The sequence below is a fragment of the Pseudophryne corroboree genome, chromosome 7, assembly GCF_028390025.1.
Source record: "Pseudophryne corroboree isolate aPseCor3 chromosome 7, aPseCor3.hap2, whole genome shotgun sequence".
Classification (NCBI taxonomy): domain Eukaryota; kingdom Metazoa; phylum Chordata; class Amphibia; order Anura; family Myobatrachidae; genus Pseudophryne; species Pseudophryne corroboree.
The window spans coordinates 179089142-179105188 of NC_086450.1; the positions used below are offsets into that span (position 1 = coordinate 179089142).

General features: G+C 48.3%; 1 protein-coding gene and 1 non-coding gene across 4 annotated transcripts in view; both read left to right on the plus strand.

Annotated features, from left to right (window-relative positions):
• ANKZF1 (ankyrin repeat and zinc finger peptidyl tRNA hydrolase 1) overlaps nt 1–16047 on the plus strand; it is a 167817-nt gene that overhangs the window by 118974 nt on the left and 32796 nt on the right. For all 3 annotated transcript variants that reach the window (XM_063933829.1, XM_063933830.1, XM_063933831.1), the window contains exon 13: nt 6022–6133. In XM_063933829.1, the coding sequence (XP_063789899.1) occupies nt 6022–6133 (112 nt within the window). The remainder of the gene's footprint in view (nt 1–6021; nt 6134–16047) is intronic.
• Nucleotides 1550–1668, plus strand: LOC134946126 (5S ribosomal RNA). The gene has a single exon (XR_010182160.1). It is a non-coding gene; the product is annotated as a 5S ribosomal RNA (ribosomal RNA).

Consider the following 16047-nt stretch of genomic DNA (forward strand, 5'->3'; position numbering starts at 1 on the left):
TCTGCCACTGCCAGTCTGCACCGTGGGAGCTGCCGGCGGGGTCCCATCGCAGCTGCGTGCGGCTAGGGATGGGCCCCGGCTGAGGGAGACACTGAGCTCTCCTGAGTTGGCGGACACCGCTGCGTGCGGCGCGTGTCGCGGCCACTCCATCCAGCAGAAGATTCCGGCAGCATGGCAGCGGTGAGTATCAAAAATGGTCGGACACCGCTGCGTGCGGCTTGTGTCGGGACCACCCCACCACAGAAGATTCCGGCTGGACGCCGCTGCGTGCGGCGTGTGTCGGGGCCGATCCACCAAGAACACAGTGGTGAGTGAAGTATACTTTATTTGTGGTGGCTATGTATGTTTTTAGAGCAATCTGTTTATTGTTGTACAACCCACTCCAGAAGGGCTCTCTGGGGCTGTAATGTACTTTATTGTATCCTTACCTGTCCTCCTCATGGAGAAACAGACAGGATGATTGGGGGAGGCTGAGTATGTGTTTATACAACCCTGACTGAAAAACGGGTGTGTGTCATTCTGATAACCCTCTGCTCCCCCAGCTCCCCGCACCCCCCGCACCCACTCAGCGCGACTCACAGAGCCGGCACAGGGATCCCGCTCGAGCGCAAAGCAATGTTTAAATTTGGCGCCTTGTACGGAGGGGGCGGAGCTAAGTCCCGCTCTGTAGAGCGAGCTCAGCGCTCCCTGCTCCCAGGCGGCGACTCGCGCTCTGTTCAGCGCAACACTCCCCGGCGGCGGCTAGCAGATACAGGGCTCTACTAGCGCTGTATAGCGGGCTCAGCGCTCAGCGCTCCCCGGCGGTGACTCGCAGGCCCAGCGGAGGGTACAGCTCGCTTCCCGCTTAGTTTTGCAATAAGGCGCCATAGCCGGGGGGCGGAGCTAACTCCTGCTCTGTACAGCGGGCTCAGCATTCTCCGCTCCCCGGCCACTGTTATAGTGTAATAGGCATTTATGTGAGTTTAATGCACATGGTGCTGAGGAGAATGTGATATAGTCAGAGTGGCTCAGCACTAATCCAGTTATCCACTATATAGATTTTATCGCATAGCCCAGAGGAGTTTCACTCTGGCGGCCATTTCCTCCCTGCACAGACCTGGCTTCATATTTGCAGTGTCTCCTATAGCCCAGTGGGCTAATCTTGCATACTCAGAGACAAATACAAATAAAGTCCCAGGTATATTAACAGTTAACCCGCTTTACTCAGCGGGCTCCCAGGTCTCCCCGTCGCTAGGCAACAGCTCTGGGATTTGTAACTTTTCGATACTTCAGGCTGCTGAAATATAGATACATTCCTCCTGCAGTAGAGTCCTCTACCCAGCATTTTCCTACTTGCAAATCAGGGAACCTGCTCTATTACAGTAGCTGGGACTCAGCTCAATAATAATTAAAAGGATCTACTGTGCAGTATTTATTTACCTACGGTGTGTGTGTATATATACATATATAGTTATGTTTGTGCATGTATATATATATAGATATATATATTTAAGTGCGTGTAGGTATGTATATAGATAAATCCATAAAATACCAGATATAGGGGATAAAAGCCTACGGCCACACCACCCTGAACACGCCCGATCTCGTCTGATCTCGGAAACTAAGCAGGGTCAGGCCCGGTTAGTACTTGGATGGGAGACCGCCTGGGAATACCAGGTGCTGTAGGCTACTTCCGCAATGTTTTCTAATAACAACATCTTGCACATAACATTTTCCCCCATCTTTCTCACAGGCTGGTCACCATTTTGAAAAGCCAGCGGAACCTCAGAGAAACATCTGGTGCACCTTAATTAGCGGTACACTAAATACAGGGCGGGGTGTTGCCTTCCCTTTATTATTCCTTGTTGTCACTAGTTACTAATGCTATTTGTAATTGTGGAATGCGTGTAAGGCATCAGACAAATAGCGCTGCGGCTCAGTACGCTAGTAGCGGGTATCTGAACAGGGGTTTGAATCCAAACAAAACTTTAAGGAGAACTCCTATAGCCTAGGGCTAAGACTCCTGTCCCACAGCGCAGCGTTGCTGGTTCAGGTCTCCGCTGCTCCAGAAAGTTTATTTTAATCGTATCGGTCACTACACATTATAGTGCAGACCTTACGTAGGGCTCTGTTTATTTAACCCACCTTTTCTCCTTTCGTTTGTCTCTCCTGGGATAGTCGAAGAATTCCCGCTTAGGTGTGAAGTATGCGGCGGAGCCATCTGCTTCGCCCTCCACGCACCTGCACACCCCTGTTTGATCAATGATGCAGGTAATGTCACTATTAACCAGACAATAGCTCATCAGGTAAGCCCTTGGACTTTGGTTTCCAAGGTCACAGGATCAAATCACAGCGGGACCAAACACACCTTTCCAAAAAGAAACTTTGCTAACATTCCATGCATTACTGATGTCTGTTTTCTGTGGATCTGAACCAGTGTCTCAGAATATACAGGTACATAATACAGCAGTTCATCTGATACTGCAGGTAAAGGAGGAGGACACGTCAAGTCCATCAGGGTTCCACGCCATTGACGAAAATGACAGCGACTGGTTCAGTTTCGGATGAGCTGGGCAGGCTCCGGTAGGCGGCCGACAGACACCCGAATACACAATATCAGGTATCAAACAGGGTTTGTTTTCCTATCTTTTCCCCGCAGATGGCAGGAGATGGTATCAGAACCTCTCTAGGGTATACACCTCGGTGTATCGCCGGTCCATCAAGCCGCCGTTTTCCTGAGGCAACCTTGCTCAGGGATCCATCGACATATGCGGCAGCATGGTTCTACCGTATCCGGAGCAGGTAGGTTGGGGAACAATTGTCCTCTAGGTTACAGGATGCTTCGCATCAGGATCAATTGATACTTTGATACAGGTCAGAATCACGATTCTGCTTTATGTTCCTTGGAGGTCTCCATGTCTACAGACTCGGACCCTGCATCTTCGCTTGGGCTGTCTTAACCCGACGACCTCTGGGGCTGCGACAGTGACAAGTAAACATGAAATCCTACGGGGCAGATGGTTCTGGGGAAGGAACTTTCTGCAGGATTTCTTGAACCAATGGAGGTAGGTCCACTTTGATTTCTCCTACTACTGCCCCAGCTCCAAGACAGACCTTTACTGGTCTTCCCTTTAGATTGTTTCGTGCCCTTTCAGGTTTTTGACTCCACACGGGTGATATCTTCGTCGCCAGGGGTTCTCAGGGTAAAAAGGCTGAAGCAGAGGTTCAACATCCTCAGTCCAGTCTGATTTTATGTCATCCTATACACCCATTACACCTGCAGGGTCCCAGGGTAGGCGCAGGTCGATGGGAGAAGGCTTGGGCGGTTACAACCGTCTCAGGAGTCCCTCGGCATGGGTCGGCTGATTTACGATGACAAGAGAGTCATACTGCAGGCTGCGCTCCATAGGTTTCTAACCGCAAAGGGTGTTGATCCCTGTTTTACACATATCATTTGAATTAGGACAGTTCTCAGGCCTTTGTTTTCTTTTCACGTTCCGAAGCCAAGTGGCTCGGACAGGCCTATTCTGGCCTTACAATCCTTTTAGTCTGTGATTGCTAGTTTAAACAAGAAAGGGAGTTTTACGTGTCCCTTGTCTTCAGAGATGCCTGTTTACTGATTTCCGTTGGACAGGCTTTTCTCAGATTCCCCCTTAACAGGATTCTCATTTTCACTGTAAGTCCTTTACTCTTCTCTCTTCCGCTCCCACAGAGTTTAGGAAGATAACAGAATAACTCTTTTTCAAGGGCAGTGGGTGACGTTGGTTCCCTAATGGGACAATTTACTGCTACTATCCCACTCTGTACATTAGGTGGCTTCTGAATATCCGGAGGATCCACGAGCTTCTGATTCGACACAGATCCAATTTATGCTCCGCATAGACGTTTCTCAACACGGTCCGTCAGAGGTTTTTTCATTCCTCGGCACCAGAGACTCTATTTCTTCAGTCAAGTTGCGACGTAATGAGTGGTCGCCTCCATTCCTCTCGGAACGGGGGACAACAATCTTGTTTCCAGATCAAGCCACCAGGTCAGACTCCTGGGTGAGGGAACATGCCCCGGAGTTTTGTCAGCTGGTCCGCTGTGGGCGGAGATTTCGGATCGACCTCAGGGCGTTCTGACTGACTCTTTAACCCTTTATTACTCTCGGACGGCAGTAGCCGTGGAGGCCCTCAGGGCTCCGGGGAGTTTTCTGGTTATTCTATCCTGCCTCCTTTTCTATTTCTACTTCATGTTCAGTAACACAGGAGGGGATTATGCGTGCTAGTCCTCTCGGTGGCGCTGGTTGGGCCACGCATGACTTGAAGATACAGATACGCCTGTTGTCAGTAGAGGAGCCTTGGCTCCTACCTCGACGGGACTGTCTACTTCAACAGGCTCCTTTTTTTTTTTCTCCTTGTTCAATTTTACACTGGTTTCGGTTACCCGTGTGACTGTTCACGAGACCTCAGAAGGGAGGAGTTCCCTAGTTCGGTTAGGCCTACTGGGCTCCGATTTCAGAAGTCTATTACCTCTTCTCGCTTTTGCCACTTTGGGAAAACTTTATGGAACATAATGAAGATAAAAGGGGGTTTTTCCCCCTTCTTCCAGTTACCATTCATCTTTGGTTTCTCTGGGAGGTTCTTTGCTCCGCTGCGCTTCAAACCACACTGACCGGAATTTTAGGTCTCTGCCTTTTTCGCTTTTCTTCCAAATGAGATTAGCCTAGCGGCCGTAAGTTCGGCCTCTTGTTCAGGGAGTACTCTATTGGCAACTCCCCGGGCTCGGCTTCGGCCTCAGCGGTCGTTTCTTCCAGAGGGGAGGTCCATTTTTCATATAAATCTGACACTAGTGGTTTTCAATCCTCTCTGAATGTTGTCAGGGCTCGTCAACTCTCTCTACAGAGGTCTCAGGCTATTCGATGAAGTGTTTTTTCTTCTTTGCTCTGGACGATGCTCCCGTACTAAATAGCCGGGGCCCCAGCATATGCTGGACAGTTGGATACATCTGATCATCAGACAGTCTTCTTGGCGGTTACTAGGGAACCTCCGTTTTCCAATTCAGCGCGCTTTACGCGCATTGTAAGACCTTCGTGGGCAGCCGCCCGCGGGGTCTCCATGAATATTTTGTCGGGCGGCTACTTGGTCAAACCGACATTCTTTTTGTCAAATTCTACAAGTTTGACACTTTTACGGCCTCTGCATCACTGTTTGGCCGAGCAGTTTTTACAGGACTCTCAGCGCTTTCCCACCCGTTTTTTGGGAGCTCTGGGACGTCCCCATTGTAACTACACTCCAGTGGCCCCTAGTGGATGAAGGAGAAATCAGGATTTTGGTACTTACCGATAAATCCCTTTCTCCGATTCCACAGGGGCCACTGGACGCCCGCCCAGCGCTGTTTCTCCTGATTTTTGTTTGATTAACGATTGCAGATCACCATATGACTGCTTGTTGGGTTCAGGCTAGCCTGGTTTTTTGTCAGGTTCTGTTCCAGGTTTAGTTTGTGTTCGCCTGGTTTACAGGGCGTCGTTAACCTCCTCTACCTTACGGTTTGTTTATTACAGCTCTCCTCGGGCACAGTTTAACGTAGACTGGCTTGGAGGGGAGATAGTAGGGGAGGAGCTAGCCACAGTGTGAGAATTTTTAAAGTGCCAGCTACCAATGCCACCTACTATCTCCCCATTGTAACTACACTCCAGTGGCCCCTGTGGAATCGGAGAAAGGGATTTATCGGTAAGTACCAAAATCCTGATTGTTCAGCCGTTGCTGAATTTTCAAGCTGACTAACTTGGTTTGCCTTGTATGTGTGAGCTGGTGTGAATCTCGCCACGATCTGTGTAAAATCCTTCTCTCGAAGTTGTCCGTCTCCTTGGGCACAGTTTCTAGACTGTTTGGTAGGCGGGGCATAGAGGGAGGAGCCAGCCCACACTCTCAAACTTTTAAAGTGCCAGTGACTCCTAGTGGACCCGTCTATACCCCATGGTACTAATGTGGACCCCAGCATCCTCTATGGACTACGAGACCAGGATTTACCAGTAGGTAATTAAAATCCTATTTCCTCTAGGGACTCTACTGCACAGACCCCTTATTCTATGTCTGCTGACAAACGCACCAGGAACAACTTTCGCAAGTACCGAGAAGATAATCCTGACAAATATAACTACAGTAAATCCCAGGTATGCCTGTAAATCTTTCTCGGTGTTCTGAAACTGATAAACATAAGTGTTCAACTTGTTTATATTAATATTCATTACTCTATGATTTAGTTAAAAGCACAACATATAACCTATATCTATTTTATTATATCCCTCTTGACTGCCCACGTATACCCCTGGCAATTCCCATATGTGCAAAAGAGAAGAAAATTCTGCTTACAGTTTTGTTTTAATTTTATTTAATTCATCAGGCAATAAACATAAACAAATCATAGATATATACACTAGTACACTAATTACTACATACAAAAAGATTTACTGATACAAAAAAAATAGATAGATATATAATGTGTGTGTGTGTGTGTGTGTGTGTGTGTGTGTGTGTGTGTGTGTGTGTGTGTATGCAGGGTCCACCGGTTATCCACAGGATAACATTGGGATATGAGGTAGCGACAGCGGATTGGCACCAAACGATCAAAGCTTTCAGCCTCCCAGAATGCAATGAACCCGTCCTTATATCCCCACCTCCTGGCTCAGGCAAACCAGTTTTTTGTTTGGTGCGGCAGGAGCCAGACCATGATCAATGGGCTGCTGGTTTTTAGCAGCCCTAAGCTTTCTTATTTTATTTTTATAGTCTAACTATTTTTCTGAGTGATTTTTATAAACAGGGTCTTATACGTACCTTAGAAAGAGTCGCTCCAACAACTCTCCACCGCGTCGCGACGACGCTTACCCACGAGTACAGTGCTGTTTCGGCGGGTGTCTTTGTCGGATATATTAACAGGTCCAGCAGACGTTACCAGGCTGTGGCCGGAGCACGGGGAGAAAGTAAGGCATCGGTTCTGCTTAGAAGGGGAATACAGACACAGCCGCACTGTTTTGGGAGACCACCAAACAGTTGCTGACGCGGCTGCCTCCTCGGGTGCACCAGCGCTAGGCCTTGGGGATCAGAGGCTCCAGGAATAGTATGAGGCCGAAATCCCTAGGGTTGATGTCAGCAGTGGGGAGTCAGACGCTCTCCTGGTCGCCCCTCCCCCCGGTTCATGATCATTTTTTTCAGAGTCTCCCGCCATGAACTGTTTCCCGCTTCCGTTTTAGACGCTGTACACGAAAGGGACCCAGTCGCAGCATAGGAGGCTGTGTGACTGGTCCGTCCGTGTTCACTGAGCGTCTGTGTTCACTATAGGTTCATGGAGCGACAGTGTACACTAGTAGTGTCTGGATCCACTCAGCGTTCGCTAACGTATTGATCGGCCCTGGAAGCAAGGTGAGTCTCTCTGTATCCCACTCTGAGTACGGGTTATACAGTCCTAAGTCTCTATCTACCCTTTGAGTATGAATAGTATAAATAAGTGCCTATTGCATATGTCTGTATACAATTACTGTTTCTTTCGCATTGCGTCTGAATACGTTAGATCTGTTTAAACATGATGCAGTAATATGTTCTCTTACATACTTAAAATGTAGTTGTAGTTGATGTGTTCATATTGCTTATTATACTAATGTATAACATGTGACTGACTGCTCGTGTGATTGCTGACTTTAGTATATTTCTGTCAGTTTGTTTATTCCAATCCTCAATGCTGGTGCATGGGTAGAAATTTAAAGTGATTACAGTCACAAATTGTGTGGTACACTGTGGAAGTGTTGATTATTTATCATGTCTAAGCGTGGAAAAGGTGAGGAAGGTACACTCACAGCAACACCAACACTCATAACATGTTGCCTTGCAAAGCTGTGTTATCCTCTCAGGATCTGGTTCAGGATGGTTTGTGTGCAAATTGTTTTAGCTTTCACCAGGGGTTAATGAAAAATACAAGGCAGATTCAGGTGCAGGTGGATCCACATTGGGCTATGTTTGCACAGACTTTGTACAGTATAGCTGAACGGATAATTCCTCCAGCTCCTGTACCTGGGATAGGTTATACTATTAACCCTTACATGCAGCTCTCCACCTATGGTGTATCACTTCCAGCAGCAGGTTCTTAAAAGAAACAAGCTGATAAGCCAGTGGTAAGTAAATCTTCACCCTCACAGGCTACACATGATTCAGATGAGGATTCATCGGAAGATGAAAGCTCAATTAATTTCTCTATCGTCCTAGTGGATGCTGGGGTTCCTGAAAGGACCATGGGGAATAGCGGCTCCGCAGGAGACAGGGCACAAAAAGTAAAGCTTTATGATCAGGTGGTGTGTACTGGCTCCTCCCCCTATGACCCTCCTCCAAGCCTCAGTTAGGTTTTTGTGCCCGTCCGAGAAGGGTGCAATCTAGGTGGCTCTCCTAAAGAGCTGCTTAGAAAAGTTTAGCTTAGGTTTTTTTATTTTACAGTGAGTCCTGCTGGCAACAGGATCACTGCAACGAGGGACTTAGGGGAGAAGAAGTGAACTCACCTGCGTGCAGGATGGATTGGCTTCTTTGGCTACTGGACATTAGCTCCAGAGGGACGATCACGGGTACAGCCTGGATGGTCACCGGAGCCTCGCCGCCGGCCCCCTTGCAGATGCTGAAAAGAAAAGAAGGTCCAGAATCGGCGGCAGAAGACTCCTCAGTCTTCTTAAGGTAGCGCACAGCACTGCAGCTGTGCGCCATTGCTCTCAGCACACTTCACACGGCAGTCACTGAGGGTGCAGGGCGCTGGGGGGGGGCGCCCTGGGAAGCAATGTAAACCTATTTTTTGGCATAAAATACCTCACATATAGCCTCCGGGGGCTATATGGAGATATTTAACCCCTGCCAGAATCCGTTAAAGAGCGGGAGACGAGCCCGCCGAAAAAGGGGCGGGGCCTATCTCCTCAGCACACAGCGCCATTTTCCTCACACAGCTCCGCTGGTCAGGAAGGCTCCCAGGCTCTCCCCTGCACTGCACTACAGAAACAGGGTAAAACAAGAGAGGGGGGGCAAAATTGTGGCAAAATTATATATATTAAAGCAGCTATATAGGGAGCACTTATTATAAGGCTATCCCTGTCATATATAGCGCTTTTGGTGTGTGCTGGCAAACTCTCCCTCTGTCTCCCCAAAGGGCTAGTGGGGTCCTGTCTTCTTTAAGAGCATTCCCTGTGTGTCTGCTGTGTGTCGGTACGTGTGTGTCGACATGTATGAGGACGATATTGGTGTGGAGGCGGAGCAATTGCCAAATATGGGGATATCACCCCCTAGGGAGTCGACACCAGAATGGATGGCTTTATTTATGGAATTACGGGATAGTGTCAACACGCTAAAGCAGTCGTTTGACGACATGAGACGGCCGGACAATCAATCAGCACCTGTCCAGGCGCCTCAAACACCGTCAGGGGCTGTAAAACGCCCGTTACCTCAGTCGGTCGACACGGACCCAGACACAGGCACTGATTCCAGTGGCGACGGTGACGAATCAACCGTATTTTCCAGTAGGGCCACACGTTATATGATTTTGGCAATGAAGGAGGCGTTACATATTGCTGATACTACAGGTACCACAAAACAGGGTATTATGTGGGGTGTGAAAAAACTACCTATAGTTTTTCCTGAATCAGATGAATTAAATGAGGTGTGTGATGAAGCGTGGGTTGCCCCCGATAAAAAACTGCTAATTTCAAAGAAGTTATTGGCTTTATACCCTTTCCCGCCAGAGGTTAGGGCGCGCTGGGAAACACCTCCTAGGGTGGACAAGGCGCTCACACGCTTATCAAAACAAGTGGCGTTACCCTCTCCTGAGACGGCCGCACTTAAAGATCCAGCAGATAGGAGGATGGAAAATATCCAAAAAAGTATATACACACATACAGGTGTTATACTACGACCAGCTATAGCGACAGCCTGGATGTGCAGTGCTGGGGTAGCTTGGTCAGAGTCCCTGATTGAAAATATTGATACCCTGGATAGGGACAATGTTTTACTGTCTTTAGAGCAAATAAAGGATGCGTTTCTTTATATGCGTGATGCACAGAGGGATATTTGCACACTGGCATCACGGGTAAGTGCTATGTCCATTTCGGCCAGAAGAAGTTTATGGACGCGACAGTGGTCAGGTGATGCGGACTCAAAACGGCATATGGAAGTTTTGCCGTATAAAGGGGAGGAGTTATTTGGTGTTGGTCTATCGGATTTGGTGGCCACGGCTACAGCCGGGAAATCCACCTTTTTACCTCAAGTCACTCCCCAACAGAAAAAGACACCGACTTTTCAGCCGCAGCCCTTTCGTTCCTTTAAAAACAAGAGAGCAAAGGGATATTCATATCTGCCACGAGGCAGAGGAAAGGGGAAGAGACTGCAACAGGCAGCTCCTTCCCAGGAACAGAAGCCCTCCCCCGCTTCTACAAAAGCCTCAGCATGACGCTGGGGCTTCTCAAGCGGACTCGGGGGCGGTGGGGGGTCGTCTCAAGAATTTCAGCGCGCAGTGGGCTCACTCGCAGGTGGATCCCTGGATCCTGCAGATAATATCTCAGGGTTACAGGTTGGAACTAGAGACGTCTCCACCTCGCCGTTTCCTGAAGTCTGCTTTACCAACGTCCCCCTCCGACAGGGTGACGGTCTTGGAAGCCATTCACAAGCTGTACTCTCAGCAGGTGATAGTCAAGGTACCCCTTTTACAACAAGGAAATGGGTATTATTCCACTCTATTTGTGGTACCGAAGCCGGATGGCTCGGTAAGACCTATTCTAAATCTGAAATCCTTGAACCTGTACATAAAAAAGTTCAAGTTCAAGATGGAGTCACTCAGAGCGGTGATAGCGAACCTGGAAGAAGGGGACTTTATGGTATCCTTGGACATCAAGGATGCGTATCTCCACGTTCCAATTTACCCCTCACACCAGGGGTACCTCAGGTTCGTCGTACAGAACTGTCACTATCCGTTTCAGACGCTGCCGTTTGGATTGTCCACGGCACCTCGGGTCTTTACCAAGGTAATGGCCGAGATGATGATTCTTCTTCGAAGAAAAGGCGTATTAATTATCCCATACTTGGACGATCTCCTAATAAGGGCAAGGTCCAGAGAACAGCTAGAGATGGGACTAGCACTGTCTCAAGAAGTGCTAAAGCAGCACGGGTGGATTCTGAATATTCCAAAATCCCAGTTAATTCCGACAACACGTCTGCTGTTCTTAGGGATGATTCTGGACACTGTTCAGAAAAAGGTTTTTCTCCCGGAGGAAAAAGCCAAGGAGTTATCCGAACTTGTCAGGAACCTCCTAAAACCAGGAAAGGTGTCTGTACACACAAGAGTCCTGGGAAAAATGGTGGCTTCTTACGAAGCAATTCCATTCGGCAGATTCCACGCAAGAGTTTTCCAGAGGGATCTGCTGGACAAATGGTCAGGGTCGCATCTTCAGATGCACCAGCGGATAACCCTGTCTCCAAGGACAAGGGTATCTCTTCTGTGGTGGTTGCAGAGTGCTCATCTATTGGAGGGCCGCAGATTCGGCATACAGGATTGGATCCTGGTGACCACGGACGCCAGCCTGAGAGGCTGGGGAGCAGTCACACAAGGAAGAAACTTCCAGGGCGTGTGGTCGAGCCTGGAAACGTCTCTTCACATAAACATTCTGGAACTAAGAGCAATCTACAATGCTCTAAGCCAGGCAGAACCTCTGCTTCAAGGAAAACCGGTGTTGATCCAGTCGGACAACATCACGGCAGTCGCCCATGTAAACAGACAGGGCGGCACAAGAAGCAGGAGTGCAATGGCAGAAGCTGCAAGGATTCTTCGCTGGGCGGAGAATCATGTGATAGCACTGTCAGCAGTGTTCATCCCGGGAGTGGACAACTGGGAAGCAGACTTCCTCAGCAGACACGACCTTCACCCGGGAGAGTGGGGACTTCATCCAGAAGTTTTCCACATGCTTGTAACCCGTTGGGAAAGACCAATGGTGGACATGATGGCGTCTCGCCTCAACAAAAAACTGGACAGGTATTGCGCCAGGTCAAGAGATCCGCAGGCAATAGCTGTGGACGCGCTGGTAACGCCTTGGGTGTACCAGTCGGTGTATGTGTTTCCTCCTCTGCCTCTCATACCAAAAGTATTGAGAATTATACGGCAAAGAGGCGTAAGAACGATACTAGTGGCTCCGGATTGGCCAAGAAGGACTTGGTACCCGGAACTTCAAGAGATGATCACGGAGGATCCGTGGCCTCTACCTCTGAGAAGGGACCTGCTTCAGCAGGGTCCCTGTCTGTTTCAAGACTTACCGCGGCTGCGTTTGACGGCATGGCGGTTGAACGCCGGATCCTAAAGGGAAAAGGCATTCCGGAAGAAGTCATTCCTACCTTGATTAAAGCAAGGAAGGAAGTAACCGCGCAACATTATCACCGCATTTGGCGAAAATATGTTGCGTGGTGCGAGGATCGGAGTGCTCCGACGGAGGAATTTCAACTGGGTCGATTCCTACATTTCCTGCAATCAGGATTGTCTATGGGTCTCAAATTGGGATCTATTAAGGTTCAAATTTCGGCCCTGTCGATTTTCTTCCAGAAGAAATATCTCACATGGAAAGTGACCATGCTACTAGCCCTGGCTTCGGCCAGGAGAGTGTCAGAACTGGCAGCTTTATCTTACAAAAGCCCATATCTGATTTTCCATTCGGACAGGGCAGAACTGCGGACTCGTCCGCATTTTCTCCCTAAGGTGGTGTCAGCATTTCATCTGAACCAGCCTATTGTAGTGCCTGCGGCTACAAGCGACTTGGAGGACTCCAAGTTGTTGGACGTTGTCAGAGCTTTAAAAATATACATTTCAAGGACAGCTGGAGTCAGGAAATCTGACTCACTGTTTATGCTATATGCTCCCAACAAGTTGGGCGCTCCTGCGTCTAAGCAGACTATTGCGCGCTGGATTTGTAGTACGATTCAGCTTGCACATTCTGTGGCAGGCCTGCCACAGCCAAAATCGGTAAATGCCCACTCCACAAGGAAGGTGGGTTCTTCTTGGGCGGCTGCCCGAGGGGTCTCGGCATTACAACTCTGCCGAGCGGCTACGTGGTCGGGGGAGAACACGTTTGTAAAATTCTACAAATTTGATACCCTGGCTAAGGAGGACCTGGAGTTCTCTCATTCGGTGCTGCAGAGTCATCCGCACTCTCCCGCCCGTTTGGGAGCTTTGGTATAATCCCCATGGTCCTTTCAGGAACCCCAGCATCCACTAGGACGATAGAGAAAATAAGAATTTACTTACCGATAATTCTATTTCTCGGAGTCCGTAGTGGATGCTGGGCGCCCATCCCAAGTGCGGATTATCTGCAATAATTGTACATAGTTATTGTTACCTAAATCGGGTTATTGTTGTAGGGAGCCATCTTTCAGAGGCTCCTCTGTTATCATACTGTTAACTGGGTTTAGATCACAGGTTGTACGGTGTGATTGGTGTGGCTGGTATGAGTCTTACCCGGGATTCATAAATCCTTCCTTATTGTGTACGCTCGTCCGGGCACAGTATCCTAACTGAGGCTTGGAGGAGGGTCATAGGGGGAGGAGCCAGTACACACCACCTGATCATAAAGCTTTACTTTTTGTGCCCTGTCTCCTGCGGAGCCGCTATTCCCCATGGTCCTTTCAGGAACCCCAGCATCCACTACGGACTCCGAGAAATAGAATTATCGGTAAGTAAATTCTTATTTTTACTTCGGCATACGAAGAGGAGGAGGAAAGTCGCAGCTCAGTGGATATAGCTGAGTTAATGAAAGCCATTCTATCCTTAGATGGTTCAACAGAGCCTGTGTTAAAAACCAAGGCACCTGTGTTTAAACGTCCTAAAACAGTTAAGACTAAGTTTCCAGGGTCAGATCAGCTGACGGAAATTATGTAAAAGGCTTGGGCTACGCCAAATAAGAAGTAATTCCTAAGAAATGGAATTTCAATTATCCTCTTCCAGCTGGGGATTGTGTAAAAAGGGAGGTGGCTCCCAAAGTAGATACGCATGCAATTCGATTCGTGCGAAAATCTACATTACCTTTGCCTTTAATATCGTTAAATGATGTCACGGATAGGAGAGTGGAAGGTTTTCTAAAAACAATTTTTTCCCTGTCTGGGGCAGTCATAAGGCCAGCCATGGCTTCCGCTTGGATGGCAAAGGCAGTGGCTGCCTTTGCTGATGCATTGGAGGGGGATTTTTCTTTAGCTTCTAGAGAGCAAAAATCCCATATAGCTCATATAAAACAGGCTGCAATGTTCTTGGAAGAAGTAGCATTGGATATGGGTACTATTGCCTCCAGGGCATCGGCTTCAACAATAGCTGCTCGCAGAGCAGTTTGGCTACGTACGTGGAAAGCGGATTCAGAATCTTAGAAGGTATTGGAATCTTTGTCCTTTTCTGGAGATTTTCTTTTTTGTAAAGAATTAACCGATATTCTGGAGTCAGAAGCAGACTCCAAGAAGGTCAAGTTTCCTTCCATATACAATTTCAAACCTAAAGTTCCGGCTTTTCGGCCCTTTCGGTCTCGAGGGAAAGCTAAGGGGAAAAAGTGATGGCAAGCAGCCCCAATACAACAAGTCTGGTAAGACTAAAAAGCATTGGCTACCAGAGGACCGGTTGGGAAAACAGATAATAAGCCATCAGCCTGATGGTGCGGGCCTCCCCCTGAGGGACCGACTTCTTCAGTTTGCACATATCTGGCAGCAGTCTACAACAGATGCCTGGGTGCAGGAAGCGGTATCTCTAGGTTATGCTTTTGCCTTCAAGAAGCACCCTCCTCGGAGGGTTTTACTGTACAGGCCCATCTCGGGTAGAGACTAAGGCCAGGGCTTTGTTAGAAGTAGTTCAGAAATTGCTTCAGTCAGGAGTAGTTATTCCAGTTCCTCCTGCACAACGAGGATAGGGTTTTTACTCCAACCTGTTTAGTTCAGAAGCCAAATGGGTCAATTCGGCCCATTCTCAATCTCAAAGTACTGAACAAATACATTTGGGCACCTCGGTTTTACATGGAGATGTTACGTTCCATCATTTTGGCCATGGAGCCAGGGGATTATATGGTATCCCTGGATATACAAGATGCTTACCTACATGTAAGGTTCGCTATCCTCCAACATCATTTTCAGTTCCAGGCCCTACCTTTTGTATTAGCCACAGCTCCCAGAGTATTTACCAAGATTATAGTGGTAATGGCAGCTTATCTCCACCAGCAGGGCATAAGAATATTTCCATACCTCGACGATCTTTTAATCCTGGCACAGACGCAGGAATTGCTCTCATGTCATCTGCAACAGACAATAATGTGTCTGCAGAACCAAGGGTGGCTCATAAATTGGGCAAAATCGTCTCTGGTTCCGTCCCAACGGATGACTCACTTGGGGGCTGTACTGGATTCAAGTCTTCAGAGAGTAATTTTACCTCTGAACAAGATATCTAAGGTCCAGTCAAGGATTCAGGACTTGTTACACAGTCAAAAGGTATCCATTCACGCAGCAATGCGTGTGATGGGTTTGATGGTGTCAACATTCGACATGGTGGAGTATGCACAATTACACTCGAGGCCTCCGCAGCGTCTGAGTCTTGCCAAATGGAATTGGTTGCATCAGACGATAAAAAAACAGACTATGTTTCTTACGATAGGAGTAAGAAGGTCATTAGCCTGGTGGCTACAGACATCCTATCTGGACAAGGGGAGACCCTTTTGGATATTAGATAGGGAAATTCTGACGACAGACGCCAGTAACAGGGCTGGGGAGCAGTGTCAAGAAGGTTGTGTTTTCAGGAGCAATGGACCAAGGAAGTTGCCTGCCAAGAAATATATTGGAACTTCGGGCCATATATGTGGCACTGATTCAGGCAAAGGACATTCTTCGGGGAAAACCAGTCCAGATCCGCTCGGACAATGTGACGGCAGTAGTGTACCTCAACCATCAAGAAGGAACTCGCAGCCGAAAAGCGATGAAGGAGGTAAGTCGCATACTAAAGTGGGCGGAACTTCATCACCAGCCTTAGTCCTAAACTGGGAATCGGACTTTCTCAGTCGACACGCCA